The sequence below is a fragment of the Hipposideros armiger genome, unplaced genomic scaffold, assembly GCF_001890085.2.
Source record: "Hipposideros armiger isolate ML-2016 unplaced genomic scaffold, ASM189008v1 scaffold_516, whole genome shotgun sequence".
Classification (NCBI taxonomy): domain Eukaryota; kingdom Metazoa; phylum Chordata; class Mammalia; order Chiroptera; family Hipposideridae; genus Hipposideros; species Hipposideros armiger.
In genome coordinates, this window is record NW_017731866.1 from 24,931 (window position 1) to 45,241 (window position 20,311).

At 41.6% G+C, this 20,311-nt stretch overlaps 1 protein-coding gene across 1 annotated transcript in view; it reads right to left on the reverse strand.

Moving 5' to 3' along the window:
- ELOVL5 (ELOVL fatty acid elongase 5) overlaps nucleotides 1-20,311 on the reverse strand; it is a 74,305-nt gene that overhangs the window by 17,817 nt on the left and 36,177 nt on the right. Inside the window, exons 2-3 of the mRNA XM_019668089.1 lie at nucleotides 9,566-9,631; nucleotides 6,302-6,489 (exon numbers count right to left, since the gene is read on the reverse strand). Coding sequence (XP_019523634.1) covers nucleotides 6,302-6,489; nucleotides 9,566-9,623 — 246 coding nt within the window. The 5' untranslated portion in view covers nucleotides 9,624-9,631. The remainder of the gene's footprint in view (nucleotides 1-6,301; nucleotides 6,490-9,565; nucleotides 9,632-20,311) is intronic.

Sequence of the window (20,311 nt, forward strand, 5' to 3'; positions counted from 1 at the left end):
GTTTGGGATGTTTACACAGGACACCTGACAAACCATTGTTTTTGTTTTTAAAAAGGTAAAAAAATTTAACACAGATTTAATATTTATTCCCAGAAGCACGCCCTCACAGATGTAGCTAGAAGAAAACTTTTTAAAGAATGTTTTAAAAAGCAATATAATGATGACTAAGTTTGGAGATCACTGTCATATATCTACATTATGAAGGGGTGAAAATAAAAATGATGCTTCTATGTTATGGAATAAAAAAAAGAGAATGAGCAGTGAACTTTTGGAAATAAAAGATATATAGTGATTGAAACTAAAAGTGAGTGAAATGGATGAAAGATTAGACACAAGTGAAAGGTATGAGTGAATTAGAAGAATGCAGAAGAACGATATTAAAGATGCAAAAAATACAAAAAGAGAGGATAGGTGGAATCTGAGCATGTCCAACACATGTCTACTAGAAGCTCTAGAAGGAGATCATGGAGAGGGAGGAAGAGAGGCCACAGTCAAGGACATGATGCTTGGTACTTCCCCACACTTGTGAAACAAATTCTCAGACTGAAGGCGCACAAGTCCTGAATGATAAAAATGGATGACTACCCAGACACACCATTGTTTTATTTTTAAACACAATTTTAAAATACCTGGAAAGAAAAAGATTACCTACAAATGAATAAAAATGAACTGCATTTATCCCAGACTTCTCTGGAACAAATCTTTAAAGTGCTGGGGAAAAATAATTGTTGATCCAGAATTTTATGCCCTATGAAATACTAGCATAAAGACAAATCAAATGTCAAACTTAGAGACTTAGAGTTTACCCTTCTCAGAAATGAACTGCTTCAGAAGAAAACTGAACATCAAAGGCAAGAATGGATTTCACAGATCAATCGTGAGAAAAAAAAAATCAGTAAGCATTGATTGTAATAATGATGACTGTTTAGATCTTAGAAAAAGGTGGAACTAAACAATTGCCACCAAAAAACATGGCGGATGGGGGATCAGAGATGAAATTTTCTAAGGTCTTGTATTGTTTAGGAGCATAGAAATAGTAATTCACTTTAGACTCTATTAAGTCAAGAATGCATGTTAAAAACTTATGGGTAACTACTAAAACCATAGAATAGAATGAATAACTTTTAAATCAGTAAAAAAAATATATAAAAATTTAACAGAAAACAGGAACTAAAACAAGGGCAAAGGAAACATATACCTACGAGGTGTGATCAAAAGATAGGGCGAATGTTTAAATAAAAAAAATTTATTACAGCAAAAGACACATTGCCATTAGTCCCCTTCAAAACACTCTCCCTCGCTTAGAACACACTTATCCCATAATTCTTGCCACATTCTGAAGCAGCTCTGGAAGTCCTCTTTCATTAGTGGCTTAACTTCATCCTCCATCATGACAATGCTCTGTATCACACATCGCTTCTGGTACGGCAATTTCTGTCAAATAAAAGCATCACTGTGTGTCCTCATCCACCTTATTCACCAGATCTGGCACCGTGTGACTTCTGGCTTTTCCCCAAAGTAAAAATGACCACGAAAGGTTTTGAATCATTTTGAATTGATTCAAGACATTGAGGCAGCCATGACAGCACAACTAAAGACACTCACGAAAGAGGACTTCCACAACTGCTTCAGAAAGTGGCAAGAACGATGAGGTAAGTGTGTTCAAAGAAAGGAGAATTAATACCAACATATCTTTTACTGTAATAAATTTTTGTTACTTAAACATTCACCATATAGTTTTTGATCACAACTTGTACCCAAAACAGATATAAATTATTCTAAAATAACAATTATTATGCTAAATGAAAATGGATTACATTCTCCACTAAAGGCAAGAAACTTGTCAGACTCAGTCATTAAACTCTTATGTGTATATCTGGTTTAAAAAAAAAACACCAGAAACTCGATCACATTTGCACAAGGAGCCGTGTCCAAGAACATTCAGCACAACTGTTAACTGGAAACCTACATGTTCACCCGAAGAAAAATGGATAAAATGGTGTAAGAAATTCTAACACTAAACTAAAACAAAAAAATTAAACTTAATGATTAATTAAATCCTTATGATTCAACATGGATTCATCTCAAAATATAATGTCGACTGGAAAAAGCTACTTGAAAAAGAATATAAACAGCATACCCTTTATGTAAATTTAAAAAAAGTGTTCTCAGAATACACTATATATTGTCATGTATACATATATGTAGTAAAAGCATAAAAACATATCCAGAGAAGAAACATATGCACTTTAGAAGACGTTACATCTGGGAAGGGACTATACTTTAAATGCATTTTGTAATGTTTTCTTTTTAAAGAAAAAATTAAAACCAAAAATAAAATGTAAATATTTGTTAAGTGCATAGGTATCATTTATGTGATTTTATTTTCCATATTTTGAAGTAGTTCTGAAATTACAATTCAAAATAAAAATTGCAAAGGGAAAGAAAGAATAAGTTTTGGATTTATGCCAATCCAGATCTATCTAGCCAGTTAGCTGCCAATCATTGTTTTAAAGAGACATTTAAATGTTCTGAATGCTTGAGAGAGAATACTCTCATGCTAACCACACATACAGTTCTAACTGCAAGGGAATAAACATACACAAATACTCAAAAAATAATCTTGCTTGTAACCTGTTATTTATCTTTAAAGTTAAATAAAGTAAAACCATGGTTCTGGCATTTGCTTTTTTCTCTCCTAATGCTCAGGACATATTTGGCGGACCATACTAACAACGGAGAAAAACAGATGTGGAAGAAACGGGGTAATAACAGCCATCCCGTAAGCCAGCGATCTGGGAGAGAGGGTCTATCCAGCAGGGCACTTTAACGGAAAGGAATGTATCTCACTACTTGGGAATGAGGAGGCAAACTGCTGAAAAATCACTGCTCTGAAGCTAAGACCTCTCAAGTCTTCAGAGAAACTGATCCTTGAATAGAGCCCTCAAAAATGAGATGCAGGTGGTCAAACAGAGGCAGGCTTAGGTGAGAAAGGAAGAGGGAGTTTTTACAGAGTAGAGACCAAAGAATGAAAGAGCCTGTTCCAGGGTGGGATGGGGCCCAATGGTCAGGCTAAGAAAGCTCAAAGTGTCTCCTCCTGAGGAGAGAAGTGGGAAGGCGCTCTCAGTTCGAAGCCACGTGGACTGTGTCGTACTGACCCGGCTTCCCTGGCAGCTACTGAGGAGTCTCAGGATCAATCAGTGCACAGGAGCGGGCTGATCAACAGGGAAGTACCCTCTTGGGCTGCAACAAACCAAGCAATCAGATCCTCCCTGCTGAGAGTGGTAAGAGCCGGAGGCAAAGAGGAGAGAGCAGACACACTAGGGCTTGGGGACCAGAGGAAAGACATGTGGATACTTAGCATAAACAGCAGAGCATCAATTCAGATAAAAGACGCAATGAATCTCCGGGGGTAGGAAGGAACACAAGACTTTTATGTTTGCATGAGGGCACGTTTACAAAGCTAAGTAATGCAAACTCAGCTGTTCCTCTTGTGTAACATGAAATTTTATTTCTGAGCCTTCACCATTGACTGTGATCTTAGACAACACCTAATTGAACATGTGAGAGCTAAAAGGCTCGCCATAAAGTCCTATACTTTCAATGTAAAACATTCCACTGTTCAAATACACTTCTAATCAGGGATCTCTGACCGTTTTCCTGGAAATAAACACTTAAGTTCACGAGACAATGAGAAGCAGTGCCACCTCTCTCCTCGTTGTTTTCTTCCTACCAAATGCATAACCTATGAACACGCCCATGTTCTGTCTACATGTTCGACTCAGTTACACGATTTAAAAAATGTCATTCATTGACTTTCTTTCTTCTAGCAATTTTAACGCTTCAGTGGCTCTCCCTGCTTTCCTGTTTATCTCCCTTTTTTCAAGATTTCTCTGTGTCCTTTAGCGACAATTTTATTTGCCTTAACCTAGAACTTGCCAAGGCAGCTGTGAATTGATGCCACAGGATTAAATAAACAAAAATATCAATGGCTACATATTTGTTTTAAAGATTCTTTACAGACCCAAATAAGAGATAAGCAGGAGGGTAAATAAAGGCTAACAATCATGACCATGCCAACTGCGTGACCAAAGGCCTATGGCTCCAACTCTTGGGACATTTCTCTGAAATGAGGGGCCCAGTGGAGGCTCCATGATCACCTCAGCTTGTTGTTGTACAATTCCAGGACTGCCCTCCTGTGTTTTAGTATCCACTGGAGCATAAATACTAAGTTAAAAAAAAACAAAAACAAAGAAAACCACCTGTAGCCAAAATGAAATTAAAAACTTGACAAACGATATGTTATTAATGGTCTTACTGATGAGTTTATAAAAGTACAGAAAAAAGTCAGAAATCCAATGTAAATATCTTTACCTTGGAGTACCAGGGCTTATTTTCAACTCAGGTATATCTGATCTGGGTAGAGTTCATAAACTTGACTTAATTTAAGAAATTATTACCCCCTTATCTATTATATTACTTCTCTATGTACTTTAAATTGTGAGTTAAAAATGTTATTTTCCTCCTCCATATATTTCTTGAGGTGTTGAGGCACTGCTCAACACCTTCTATTGTTCTCACCAAGCTGCCAGAAGAATATCTATACTTATTACAATGCTTTCAGGACCCCCCAAATTCACTCATATACACATAGCAGCAATTTACACAGCAGTTTTCTTCCCCTCTTTACCAAGAAATTATCTGTTTAAGAGAAGTTCAATTATGAAGTTATAGCTAGCTCTACTTCTAGAGAAACATAAGGCAGATGCTTATGTTCTGTTCTATAAGCTTTAATCTTAAGTATTTTTTCTCTAGAATATTGCTATGTGTAATAATAAACTCTATGAAAGCTTCTTAAGGAAATGGCTCTATCATCTATCAATTATGGGAAAGGAAACAGTTCAGTCTGAAAACCTGACAGCTTGCTGCGGTTTGTCCCTTGAACACAGACAGATGTGTGCAGTGCCGGGCCCAGGGGTCACTCCTGGGCACTGCCCCTGCCTTCAGTCCTGCAATATCCATCTTGGAGGCTAATTAAACTGCCTTCGTTCTAGAATAGAACAGAAAAAAGCAAAAAAGGAGCTGTAAGCATTTCACAGTGTCAAGCATAAAAGCAATGGGAGTAGCACCTACCTCTGCAGACACAAAGCCTTTACTATGGTTTATGACACTCACGTGGGAGCACACGACACAGGCCTCTCATAGCTGCAATACCGCTGACGATCAAATACAATATTTTCCAGTAGCTTGTACGTCTGCCCACATCTGCTCTCACACACTGCCATGTCATCATAGCCTGAGGCTGATGGAGAATTTATTCTTGCCTCGAAACAGCAATTTTAAGATTCCTATTGATCTCTGCCTTTCCCCACCTCCCCTTATCTCCTTTACTAACCACAAAAGGTTAAAAATCTAAGTAGGACTACTGAAAAGTGTTCTTTTTATGTATGGTTTAATTCTCTAGCCCAGAGACAAGGCAATAGTTTTGTGTTGTAAGCCTGAAAAGTGCAATCCTTTCCCTAAAAATGTACACAAATTGTGCTTGCCACTGGAGGGCAGCTCCCCCCCACCACCCCCTTACTTTAAAGGTTGTATTACTATCCTGTGCAAAATAGGGAGGACATAGTATTGATTCTGATTCGTCTTTCATTTTCAGTTAAGCTACATTTGCCTTTGAGATCATCAGATATGGTTTTCAACATTCCAGTGATAGAGAAGTAGTAATTGGGCCTGAATTCACACAGACCATTCAAACCCTAAACATGGGTCTCACTATCCACTCTTCTTAGCTTTTGAAAAATAACTTGTCAGATTTCAAAGCTATTTACAATTATCAGATCAGGAGAGAGAGGCTGACTTACCACAAATATACCAAACACAAGTACCACCCACTTCCTTCCTCCCCCACCCCCAAACAATCATCATTTATTAAATGCTTAATAATCACGTTGCTCACATATCTGTTTTTCACCTTTTGTTCATTTTCCACTCTGCATTTTGCTTGCGTAAGAGTTATTTCTGAAATAGTCACTTTAATTCTGAGTATAATGTGCAACATAAACAACCAAAGACTCAACAGCAAAGGTTTCTGTTGTAAATATTCTAGAAGGCATATTTGCACAAACAACTCGAGTATCTTGAACAATCAATTTTAAAACCTACTCAAAGTGCATCAATGTCCTCGCTTTTCCCGTGTCTCCCCACCCCAGGCAGCTGCCTTTCTTCGTTTAGGGAACACAATTCAGGCCAGTGACAGGAGAACAGTCAAGTGAGGGGAAGCCCAGGTTAACCTCTGACCTACCTCACAGAACATATAGAGAGACAGTAACGTGAGTCCAAGGTTATACAGCACTAAAATTCCCCGGCAAGAGAACGGCTGCCTGTTCTTCATGTATTTTGGTCCCAGCCATACAACTAGTAAGTATATGATGGAGCAGATAAAAGTAGGTATATAATTGTCCAGAAGAAACCATCCTTTTACTCTGGTATCTGGCAAATAATAAAAGGAAAATATTTAGTGATTAATATGGTAGACAGAAAAATGACCATAACGTTTACCAAATATTAAAAAAAAAATTTCCCTAACCACAATTGTATAATAGTTACCTAATACTCCAGTTCCTACTACCAACAAAGCAACCAGAAGAGGAAGCATGAGTTTTCAACCTGTTATCACATGAGGTGAAGCTCCTTGTTACATGTTGTTCTGAACGACAATGTGTATATTACTCAATGGCTTTTGCTAAGTAAAATAATTTTTAAAAATATTTTCCCATGTATCTTAAAAAAAAAAAACATAAGGAGAAAGCTAAATTTTCCATTAACCGGATTCATTAACCAGATGTATTAAATTATGCCTGGGATAACAAAGCCCTAGAAATGGCAATCTTTGAACTCTGAGGTTCCTCCCAGCATGTGCAGACTCATTTAACTGGATTGATAGCAGTTACTGATTAGATAGGCGGCATCTGCTATGAGTGCAATGGTCAACAGCACAGGGGACCATCTTTTTTTTTAAGTGAGGGTGAAGCAGCAATGATTACGACTCTTTAAGATATTAAGGAACCAGGTAAGGAGTAGAAGCTTGAGAGAGAAGCTACACTGATTTGAGGGAGCTGCTGGTTTAAGAAAGATCTCCCCTGCTTCCTCCCATCTCTTTCCTAGGCAGGAATGAGGAGGAAAAGGAACATCAGTTCCAAGTAGCTGCCAGCAGCAATCTGACAGCTTTCTCCTTGGATGGGAGTAAACTCCTTGGCAGCCACATCCCCTAGGTGTTATCTGTCCCCTGCAAGATTCAACTTCCTCCTCTGGCTGACTCCCAGGAAGCCACCTCTGCAGCCTGTTCCCCTCTGCAGCCTGTTATGAATGCAGAAACCTGTAGCTCCTCAGTCTTGTCTGCCCTTTGCCCCCTACTCTGGGGCTCAGAGGCACATGCAAGTTTCATCTCCTGCATCTTATGAGAAGCAGCTGCTAGTGGGGACAGGCTTTGCCCCTTCCTGGACCTCTTGGCTGGACCATCTTGCTACTCTCTCCAATGCTTTTCCCTTGACCTTGTAGGACAAGCACAGATTAAGTAAAGCATATGTCTACTTGGGGAACCTACAGCCAGTCTCCTTTCTTGCAGATACCCTAAATTCTCCCCGTGTTTTTCTCATGGCTTTCTTCCCTTGGCTTCAGGGGGAGATGACCTCCACCCTCTCCCACTAGTTCTGAAAGGGTGGAGAGTGTTACTTTCAGTTCTGCTGAACTGGTGGTTGGCTCTCAGAAGTCCTTTAGGGAAGCAGCTGCCCCCGTGAACTTGAGAAGGGGATTCTTAACACCTTTTTTTCTCAGCTCTGGACCTGAGTTCTCAATTCTGAGAAAACAAGTTCCCACTTAGCAACTAACATCAGATGTTAGTTTGTGTGTGCATTATATATCAGGAACACAATAAATGCACACACACAAATCTCCCATTTCCTTTTATTTAAAGCTCTGTTTGGCACCTTGCTTTTTAAATTTTATAACAGATCTTCATCTTTCCGTAACAGCAAATACCCAACCTCCTTCCACAACGCCAAGCCAAGCATTATACTTCCTGGGCAGATGGCCCACCTCCACCCCAGGCGAGAAATTCTGAGGGATCTAGCCAATCATGGTCATCCTAACCCACTCTTTGGTGACTGGTTCAGACATAGGCATGTGTAGCGTGTGGCCACTGAGCTTTGAGGAGATGACAACTAGTGCAAGTCTGGGGGGGTGGGGGGGGGACTTCCGTGTTCTTAAACCCATGCAAATGATCAGATCCTTTCCTCCTCCTCTGAGGGCTCTGCCTGGAGCTGCTGCAGCCATCCCTATTGAGGACAGAGCTGCTGATCTACTGAGGATGCAAAGTAGAAAATGACAAGAACAAGGGCCCTTGGTTAACAACATAGAGCCCCTGAAATAACAGGAGTTGCCCGATCTTGTAATGCAAGCTAATCGTTTTTACTATTGTTTCAGCCATTTAAAATTGAATTTTGGGGTCTTGTAAAGCTGAAGTGGGGCATTGTCCCCACATACAGATGGATCTAACTTGTTCTTTTCCATCGGCTGTACACACATTTATTCAAACCTGTCCCCTGTTGATGGGCATCTAGATTATTTCCAGTTCTGACAAGCAAGGCTGTAAAGAGCAGCATCCTTATATACATCTTCGCATAACTGATCAAGGTTAGCTGCAGGCTAAATTCTTAGGAGTTGAATAGCTGAGTCAAAGGGCACGTGTATTTTAATTTCAGTAGAAGACAAAATTACCCCCCAGAGAGGTTACACCAATTTAGACTCTTTCTCCACAGTCTCAGTATTATCACAGATGGTATCACACGTATGACTTCATCTTTGCCAGGCGAACAGATAAAGAGCCTTTTGTTGCTTTCTTTTGTATTTTAAAAATTGTAAGTGAAACTGAGCATCTTTTAAAAGATCTGTTTAAAAGCCTCTTGTAATTTTTCTGTGAATCTTTCAGTGAACCTAAAAAGTTCCTTCTTTACAGGTAAGACATTAAGAGACATCACAGATGACATTAAAGGAAGGCAGCATGGAGCTGATTTACTTTCTAAAAGATATTAAAAGGTTAAGAGGAATATAAAAAGTGAGTTCAAGTGTACCTATTTACTTGTTGACGTGAAACAACATGAAAGGACATTAAAAAGCCCTAAAATGGTAAAAAGGAAAACAGTTTTAAACTCGTATTGTAGTAGTACATTTTGGAAGCCTGTTTCAGCTGGAGACTCAAAAGGATTAAGGAAAACATACTGATGATAATGGTGAAATCTGTGGCCTACTCAGGCTACACGCTTTACAGCATAATTTGATCTCCAGCTAAAGTAAGCAGAGGGTCACAGCTGTCTCTGTTGCAAAAGCCAGGGGACATGGCACCATTTCAATAACCATCAAAGGACTTTCTCCAAGCCTCTTGTTATCCAGGACAAAGCATTAGTCTTATCACAGAAAATGCTAATGTTTTTAGAATCTCATCATCCAATATTTACAAGTGGTTACAGTGGGGGGGAAGGGGGAGAAGCAAAACCAAAAACCACCTTACCTCGGGGGCCTAGCAATGCCTTGAAATAGGTACTAAGTGATGCATCAAAATTTTCCATTTCAAAACCTATTAAGAAAAAAAAAGACAGTGATTAATCGCTATTCAAAATGCTTTTTACACAGTATTTTTTCATAAAAGAACAAGAACCAATTCTTTTCAAAGAATATGCTATGGACAAGGGCAAATTCCTCATGTTAAAACAAAATTTTTTTTTGAACTCACAGAAGTAACTTCTGTGCTAGCTCTAATTTGAAAAGAAAAAAAAAAGACACAATCCCGTGAATTCACTTTATAAATGAAGTGCCAGCCTGAATTTCTTTTCTCAGTTCCATAAAGCTGAAATCTCAGTGGGGAGAAAAGTGGAACGGGATTGAAAGGTGGCAGACAGGAGACATCCCATCTGGGCAAGAACCAAAGCCTCAGCTACAACAACAAAGAAAGAAACAAACAGCTGTATCAAAATAAGGAGTGCCACAGTGAAAAGATGGTTTCTTCTGCCTCTTACTCTTATTATTTTTAAATACCTCATGCCTACAGTAAAAAATTCAAATATTAAAAATGAAAAGCGGTGGGGCTGACCGAGTGGCACATTGGTCATGAGCTGGCTTGGGACGCCAGCTCTGAGCAGCAGGGCCCCGGTTCGGATCCCACATGGGGGCCAGTGACACTGCCCTCTACAGCTAAGATGGTGAATGGCAGCTCAACCTGGAGCTGGGCTGCTGTGAGTCGCCAGTGACGGCGTAGGCTGCAGCCCCAGCTGCAGTGGGCTGCCATGGGCTACCGTGTGGCCAGCAGCCAGCGTGAGCGGCTGGCAGCCAGTGTGAGCTGCCAAGAGTGGCCGTCCAGAGGCTGGCGACTGATCTGCCTCACCTGGGAACAGCGCAATGATAATACCAACATAGGCCAGTGAAGCAACGTCCTCCACAACCAGACTGAAGAACAAAAGGACAGCGACTTGCCTGTTCCCCTTCTCCCAATTCCCCAGCGCTGTTCCCATCCCCCAATTCCCCAATAAAATATTTTAAAAAAAAATCCCATCATTTCCTTCCAACCACAATCCCGAAAGCCCCATGGTCAGAAGGAAACTAATGGTAACACTTATTGGGTGTACTTCCAGAGGTCAGGCCAAATGGGTGTTTTAACAATTGTGGATTGTAGATATAGATCATCCATTAGTAGATGAAGTCAACTTGACATTAAAAATAATAAACTAGATCATGATAATCAGAGTGAGAATGAATATTGTTTCATAAATCTCTAATGTTGTTGTGTCACATAAGTATGATGTATTCAGCAGTAATGAAAAATATATTCTTACTGTGGGGGGGTTCCAGTAAAAAAAAAAAAAACACAACAACTAGAAAAACACTGTTATACTGAGAAGTGAGTTCTCAATTAATGTCGTTGTCAATAGGTTCTTGGAACTATGGCAAACCAACTTATAAATGAAACCACAAATTGATATAAACAAGAGTTAAGTTCCTATGGCATCTCATCAAGTTATAACAAAAAGACATTATTCGGGCTGGCCAAGTGACTCAGTTGGTTAAGAGCTTGCTCAAGAGTGTGAGCTCTGAGCAACAGGGTTGCCGGTTTGATTCCCTGCCCAAGCTGAGTAACGCTGAGCTGCCAAGTGGTGGCAGGATGGCTCAGCTTAAAAAAAAAAAAGACATTATTCAAGGATGTGCGGCATATTACTTGTTTTCACGTAATAACGTATCTTGGGGATAGTATCGATCAATAGTTATAGATCTACTTCCATCTTCTAAAATTTTGTAAATCCCTACATTTCCTCCTTATTTAGGAGTTAAATTTACAGGGTAGCTAGGCATCTTTTCATATGTGTATCAACTAGATTTTCTATATTAACATTAGGAGGCATACATTTTCAACTTCCCCGGTCAATACTCTTAAAGAAATCATCACACATATTTTACCTTCCAAGAGCAAAGGCAAAAATTCGTTTTATTAACTAAGCTCTTAATCATTTATTTTTATTTTTTCAAAATTTTTTACAAGTTTCAGGTGTACAAAACAGCAGACTGATTAGACATTTACATCCCTCACAAAGTGGTAACAAGCTGTTAATCAGGTAATGCTACTTCTCTTCCTTGGCTCACCATACTGAAATGTATGCTTTGGCTAATTTCATGCACAGTACATACTTTATCCATGAAATTGCCTAATCGGCTCTAACAGTTAGAATGGAGTCAATCCAGTAAAACGGAGCTGTAAGACAGAGATAGGTGGAGCCATCAATGATACTGGAAGGGTTCTGTCCTGCTATCTGTCCAGCCCTGGAGGGTACACACTCCCTCAACCCCTGGTTGGAAACCAAGAAGCCACCGGCTCCCACACATCCAAGTGCCTACAGCTAGGTATGTCACCTTTGTCCCTCAATAGTTACACAACCATGCCACCAGGTCACTTCTGAAATTAAAAAATTAAACAGCTTTTTAACACACAGTATTCCTAAGACCATTCTTGTCCTGAGCCATTTTCCTATCCTCAGAATGAACCTCTTCCGGGGACAGAAATTCTAGAAAATGTTGAGGAGAGTTGGTTTAGCTTTACATTTCCTCAACAGAACTCCTCTTCAAAAGAAGTCCATCCTTAAATAAGAAATGTATCTATTAAAGACTATTAGAAGTCCTACAGTTAAAAAAGTTTAACCTTATCTATTTTTTCATCTATTAAAAATCATCTAGAAAAATACAAGTTTTAGAAAACAACCATCATGTTTTTATGAAATCCAAATCACTCTAACACTATTTAACCTCATCAGCGATGGACGGGAGGCCATGTATACGGAAGGCACAGGGTCCCCTGTAACCCGGTCAATAGCACATGAAGACATGACTCAAGGAGGAACAAGGTCATCAATGCCATGACGACTGGAAGAATTACTGATGGGCGAGCTGTCTACTCAGGACACATTTACCTTCTTCCAAGACATTTTAACTCTGGACTCTGCTATTGCTTGATGGGCACACAGCTTCCTAATGTGTCTAATAATCAGGTATTAGGCACAAAGGAGGTGAGCACAGGTACAGAGGCATAACAGGCTGGCAGGTGATTACGTAGTTCAATGCTGGCTCTTTATCCAAAAATTTGGGTTTGAAGCCTACTTCTTCCACTTACTAGCAATGTGACTTTGGACAAGTTATTTAACCTACGCTCTGTAAAATGGGGGAAATAGTAACTGCTTCTAAGGTTGTTAAGAAGATCAAATGACTTTGTACACATTAAGGTCCCTAGGGCAGTGCCCGGCACGCAACACACCCTTGGTAAATGTCTCCTATTGTGTATTTGCCACAGGTTCAACCCCTTGGTGAGCACTGCCAGCCACACGTGGCCACAGGGGCACTGCTGGCATTCTGTCCATGGACCCATCCACTAAATGCCATCAGTGAGCGCAGTTGTGGTGACAACGCACAATGTCCACTTCAAGTCCTAACACCGTCGGGGGGATAGCAACAAAGGTGGTGGACAGCACCTCAGGGGAGAGGAGCTTGTCAGGGTGAGACATTTTGCAAACAGGAAAGACAAAGCTAAAATGAAACACTCATTAAATACACAAATATCAAACACCTATTGTGAATAAAAAATTGCTGAACTGGAAAAAGCACAAAGGAGCATACCTGGAGACCTAGAACAAACTAGACCTTCACAATGGGGAAAGAAGTCAGATGCTGTAAACCAAACACAAAACTCAGCCTGTAAACAAGTAGATGTTAGAATGATGCATACTGAAATAAGCTGTATATACACGTTTGATACCAAGCTATAAAAATAATATTCAAGTGGGCCGGCCGAGTGGCGGTGTTGGTTAAGAGTTGGCTTGGGACGCCAGCTCTGAGCAGCAGGGCCCCGGTTCGGATCCCACATGAGGGCCAATGATGCTGTACCCTCTACAGATAAGATGGTGAACAACTGCTCGACTTGGAGCTGGGCTGCAGTGAGTCGCTGGTGACAGCATAGACTGCAATGAAGCAGCAGTGGGCTGCCATAAGCTACCGTGAGTGGTCAGCAGCCAGCGTGAGCTGCCAAGAGCCGCCGTCCACTGGCCGGCAACCGATCTGCCTCTCCCGGGAAGAGTGCAATGATAATACCAACATGGGCCAGTGAAGTGACATCCTCTATAACTAGACTAAAGAACCAAAGGACAGCAACTTGTCTGTTCCCCTTCTCCCGATTTCCCAATGCGGTTCCCCTCCCCCAATTCCCCAATAAAATCTTAAAAAACAAAACAAAACAAAACAAAATAATGATATTCAAGTAACAGTATTCTGGGCTGTAATTTCAAGAACATCCCTGACCAAAGCAATAAGGAAATCATTATAATTTTTAAATAATAAGAGGCCTTTCAGAGAATGGTAACCAGTTTTGGTTTCCATGTAAAGAGGGTATAGAAAAGCTGGGAACAAGAGTAAAGAAATGTTTAAAGGGGCCGGCCAAGTGGCTCTGTTGGTTAAAAGTTAACTTAAGAGCGCAAGCTCTGAGTAACAGGGCCACCGGTTCAATTCCCACATGGGCCAGTGACACCGCGCCCAAGCTGAGCTGCTGCTGAGCTGCCAACAGGTGGCAGGATGGCTCAGCTGGAGAGAGCACATGCTCTTAACAACAAGGTTGCCTGTTGGAGATGGTGGGCTACACCTGCCTGCAACTAAGACTGAACTTGGCACTTTGAGCTGAGCTGCCGCCCGGATGGCTCAGTGGATAGAGGATGGACTCTTAACAGCAAGGCTGCTGGTTCGACTCCCGCATGGGATGGTGGCTACGCCTACCCGCAACTAAGATTGTAACACAGCACAGCACCTTGAGCTTAGAGGCTACAAGCTGCTGACGGGCAGCCAGATAGCGACTGGCGCCCTCCACAACGAAGACTGAAGAACAACAACTTGGCTGGTCCCCTCCCCAAATTCTCCAATTAAAAAAAAAAGAAAGTTTAAAAATGGTAAGATACAGGCATGTGGGATGGAGTTGGGGGAGGGGGTAAGAACATTAGTGGACTTCGAAAAAAAAGGAGGCCTAGGAATTGGTATAAATAACCTATTATTACAAGGACAATCAATACCTAGGACAAAGTTGAACTTGAAAATCTAGGCTAACATCATGCAACAGAAAAGCAGCTTGATTAAACACACGGTACAGTTTCAGTCCAAGTGTGCTGAACTCAGCAGCAGACTACCAAAGAGTGTGGAATTTAGTATTTGGAGATACTGAAGAATTCTGTTACAGGCCATCTGTCCTGAATAATACGCGTCTAAACCCAGCTTGACTAGAGGCCGGGGGAGCTGGCTGGCACAGGAGCCCTATTCCCTCTTTCTAACACGGATGGAACATCTTCTCTGTAAATGCACAAACAAGAGGTAATTTTGTCAGTAACGGCACACCTGTTCTTAGACTATATTTCTTCTCAGCTTGAGAATTCTTCCTCTTAGGTTTGCAGAACTTTTCACAATCAAACTCAGGAACATATGAAATAGCTAGGAAAACGTTCTTTAACAAGACATATGGAGAAAACCACCACCATAATTTTCAGAAACAGGTGCTTGTTATTCCTAAGATGTCTGCATGGAAAAGGGAGGGAGGATGGGCAGAGGTGGTCCATGGCACACAGGCCCCTGATCACTGGAGTCCTGATCCGTGAATTACAGCTCTGATTCTGCACTGGACTCTGCCATGTTAAAGGTTTTCCCCCGAATTCCTGCCCTAACACACTCACAACCGGACATGGACTGTAACCTCCTTAGGGTTGTTTGTCTTTACACAGGTCACCACGAGACATCTGCACCGAAGGTTTACTTTGTCATTTACTCCCCACAATGTCATGTTTCTGTCTAGCCAGCCCACATACCCAGCATCACTCACTACCACGTATTCATTTTTTCATTCATACCACACATTTACCGAGTGTGTGCCAGGCATAGGGGCACTGAGGTCCTGAGGGAACAAAAATTCCAGGAAGGGGTAGAAACACACACATATAAAATATGTTATGGAAAGTACCCGTTAGCAAGAAAAAATTAAGCAGGGTAAAAAGGGGTGGGATCACAGAGCAGGAATTTACTTTGGAGAATGTATTGGGTCATCAGGAAAGTCATGACGTATTTTTCTATTGGGTCATCAGGAAAGTCATGACGTATTTTTCTATGTTTTTCAATGCAAAAATGCGTCATGACTTTCCCGACAACCCAATAGTTAGAGAAGGCCTCCCTGAAAAGGTGTCACCTGAATGGAGAGAACAAGCCACCTGTCTATCAAGAGAAAGGGCATTTCCGGTAGAGGAACAGGTGGGTGCCATGGCCCTGAGGTCAGCGCTACTTGTCATGCTCAAGGACCACAGGCCATGCCAGGGTAGGGAGCAGGCAGCAACTTGGCAGGCCTGTCTTCCTCCGCTCCCTGCCCGGCGCCCAGACTTCACTCAGTGGTGGTCCACAGAAATCCATTGCGTGACACAACTTGCAGAGAGCATGTGGCTAACAGGCTGGGGACAGAAGAAGGTGCCAATTCTTAACTGCTCTCCCTGCCACCATCCCTTCATCCTCCTGGCTGCAGCCCAGCTGCCAGCACTGTGCCCTTTTCCTTCTCATCCCCCTTACAGAGTCGATCTACTGTGCCACAGCAACAGTACAAAAGATCTCAGCAAATGAATTCTTCACTGCCAGGCTGGGCTAGCCCACCCCACTGAGTGAACTGGGTACTTGCTGAGTGGCCCGTGGGCCGAGCTGTATACTCTTTTGTACTTTTCTAAAGAAATGGGGGGAGGCACAGGGCCCTGCAAAACCCTTGACACTTTGCCTATTGATGTGGAATCATGGGAACAGCATGACCCACTTTGCACAAGATGTCTAACTGCACTGCCAGGGCTGCAGGCGGCCTGCCTGCTACAGTTCCCCATCTTCCAAGCTGCACGTGGACCAGTGACATTACTTCTCCATAACCCTAGTCACTCTACAGGCAGCTTGGGCGAGCTGGGCCAAGTGGGAACACAGCTGCTCTGTACAATTGTACTAGCAGGGACCAAGCCCAGGCACTGGGCCCGTGGAAGAGGAGCTTTGGTCCTAAATGCAGCAAAAGAACAAGTCATTCTTTGATCTGGCTGGTTCCCCACATTCAGACAGGAACAGGGAGTGGTCAGCACCTCCCAGAAACCAGATCACGCTGACACCAAGCCACGCATGGCTTCCCCATCCTCTTTAACCAGGAGTCTGTGGCACCCACTCCACTTACGGGGTTTCCCAGCATTACAAGTCATGACAGGGAGTACAAGGATCCATTAAAAACGAATTCCAACTACGACAGTTTTCAAAAGCTATTCCCACTCACTAACTCAAGGGCCACACACAGAAAATTGATGACTGAAAATGGGAGAAGGGTAGATAGAAAGCAGAGGCAGGTAAAAAATTAGAATCGGTTTTAAAGAATTCCTCTTTTATGCGTAGCTTCCAAAAGACACTCAGGGTTGAAAGCCACTCCCCACTATCAAATTCAGGAGTGTTTCTGGTAACCATGCAAACAGTTACTGTAATTGTGTCTCACTGTAAATATCTCACTAAGAAATTAATTGGGGCGGGTCATTCTCTATAACTTAAAAGGGAGAGAGTTTGGCACACCATCACCTAAAGTAAGTATTGTGTAAGTGCCTGGAACATGCCGCGAGACACAGAACTAAGTGTTTTAGGCACGAGGTGAGCCTCAGGCCTGCATTCAGGAGAAACATCGGAACTACCACAGCACAAGACAGAAAAGCCTGGAAATACTGACGCAAGCAGAACACAAAAGGGCAAAATCCGAATCCCCCAAAGAGAGCAGTGCTCATGTGGAAAATCCATCTGTCTGTTAGTTAGCTCTCTGCAGGAGCAGTGAGCCCAGGTGAATCATCTGCACGAGGTTAAATAAGCATTAGTGTTCACTTTGATCTAATATCAAACGGGGTTTGCTGGAGGCTTGTTTGAAAAAAGATACAATAAGCTTTTCAGCAAACCAGTCTCCCACCCCCTTCCATCTGGCTCCCAAAGAGGGACAACAAATGTGAGAGCATTGGGGAAGGGAGGGTCACAATGCAAGAAGGTTGCCGGGGTTAATGAGAGACGGCACAGTAAGTTGCTTCCCTAACAGTGCTCAAAAGCAAGTTTTCTGCCTCGATAAAAATGCAAATGCTAATAATCATATGGGCCGTTTACATCTGGAGCAGGAGAAAGCCGGAAAGCTACTCTGCAAACAAAGTCCTAGGATCTTAAGGCAAATCTGTTTTAAAAGATACCAAGGTGTTTTTTTTTAAAATTGTTAGAGTAAAGAAAGTTAATTCCCTAAACCCACAACTAGGCTATCTGCTGATTCCAAAGCTTAGCAGTAAAGATCTTTAGAGTCAAGCCTTGGTTCTTGCTGCTCAGGCCAATGGCAGCAGGAAGCAATGAGCTTGCTTTGAAAGCCCCCTTTCCTGTGAAACCCATCGAGTCACACTTGCTCTTGGTTTAAAAACGTGTTTATTGCAGATGTTTACCTACTGTTCAGCAGAACTTACTCATCACATCCTGTTTTATATATTTACTTCTTGAATTGTTACAGTTCATCGAAAAATAAGTCAACCGAGCTGGCCTTACAAGCAACCAGGGTCAGGATGAAATTTCCCTCCATTTTCTTTGCTCTCCGACCCATTCATCCCTTTAACAGTCAACTTGTGTTAAGCAGGCGTGGGAACATTCTTCAGATTGGCTGCCAATAACACAAAAAATTAAATGCCACTTTAACTTGGCAGTCACAACAGTGCTTCTGGAATTTAAAAAGGTTTTTCTAGTTGGAGACAATCAGCCCAGGAATGAGAGCAGGAAAATAACCAACCACACCTTGCTCAGAAACGTTTGAATATAAAACATTGTCATAAAGACCCATCAAGGGAAAGGACATTTAAGTACTAATCCACTTTCAGATATGAAAGTAAATTGATAACAGGATCCCTTTGGAATGCTGGCATTTAAATAAATAACTCCAGATTAAATCCTGGCTGGAGAGAAATTTCTGCCCCATCAACAGTGCTACTACCAGCATTCTGACAATCCAGGACTCTATCTATGCTTATTCTTTGTCCTCCACAGAATTCCCATACTTGCTAACTTCCATTCTAAGGTCATAACACACTGTTGTTAATACTCTGATAAGAGTCATTTTATCATATATCATATATGTAGGAAAAAACCACAGCCCTATTTGGGGCCGTAGATAAGTAACTGCAAAATTAGGGCACTGAAATTCTCTACAAAGTACTGCTAATGGTCGGCTCCACGTCTAAAGGAGGCTGAACGACCTCATTCTGGTATAACGGACATTTTGGGGGAAAGTTTACATGTTGCAATACCGTTTTCCCCATGTACAAAAATCAGATTAGACAGGTTAAAAGAGAAGTTCCCACCTCCAGCTCCTTGGTTGCCACCAGTTAATTAAATGGTATTATTTTAACCATTCCTGGAGAAGGGCATTTTTTCTAAAGCAGTGAAGCTTTGATCTTCAATGAATTATTTGTGGTCCTTCGTCCCTTTCTCCCAGGCCCAGGTCAGATGTTAAAAAGGCTCCCTTTTGTAGCTTCACTGTCTGGACAACTCATTTAGCATACAGCAACTTCGATTTCTGTACGAGTTGGACACTTACGTTTTCAAGGTATTATGGGAACACACTCTGTAGCTCCTTGGGTAAAGCCCAAATCCTTTAATTTGTTCTATGGGTACAATGATTATCTACTGGCGATACTATAAATGGGGCGATATAGCTGTAATTATAAAATAAAAAGGAGGGAAAACAGTGTCAAGCACTGTTTGTGTCAAACACCCAGGAGCCCACAATGGCAGCTTCCTAAAACATGGCCTAAATCCTAGTTACAGAGGTATTTCCTCAGAGAATAGGTCTCCCATGCTAGTGGTCTGGAACTCTAACAACAATGTCCTACTCCTGTCTATTACATGATCAGTAAAAGCGTTTTACAAGAAAAAAATACCAAAACAAAAACAACACACACACACACACACACGTACACACCCCTCTTAAATATTCAAAAGAATTTCTTCCCCACTCAGGGAGAGAGGTATATATTTCTAGTTTTGGAAGGCAATATGTAAATAAATATACATGATCTAAGAAACCCGGAGGCAGATAATTGTTTTCAGCAGCAGGGAGAGGGAGAATAACGTGATCTTAGAACTGTATTCTAAGGGAAAGCTTATTCGCTGCTGAAAAACAGAATGTACCACCAAAGTTACATCAAATTCAAAGTTCTGCCCCCATTTCTCAGCAGTGGGGAGACAAGGACCCCACACACCAACTCACTTAACCAGCAAGCATTTGGAGAGGGGCTCACTGTAGAAAATTACTCTTGTAGAGTTTTATTACCTTAAAGATTACCACTTAATTTTCGTTTGAAACAAGAACAAGGAGCAGTGATGATTTTGCGGGGGTTGAAGCACACGTTATTTGGAAAAAGACAATGCTAAGCCACACACACAGAGCTCCTTGCTGGTAGATGAAGGCCAGATTGCTGCAGATGGACTTAGAACTCTGCTCTCGCAAACAGCTTGCTGACAGTAACTAATTAATCCCCACAAGGATGCAGTGAGACAAGGGAGAAGATCTATCAAATGCTGGGATCTGGCTTCATTTCTATCCTCCCCCAATCATCCTCAGAATGACTGCCTTTCACTCTACCAGTCACCTGAAAGGCAGCTGGCTCACTAAATTAACAAATACTTAATG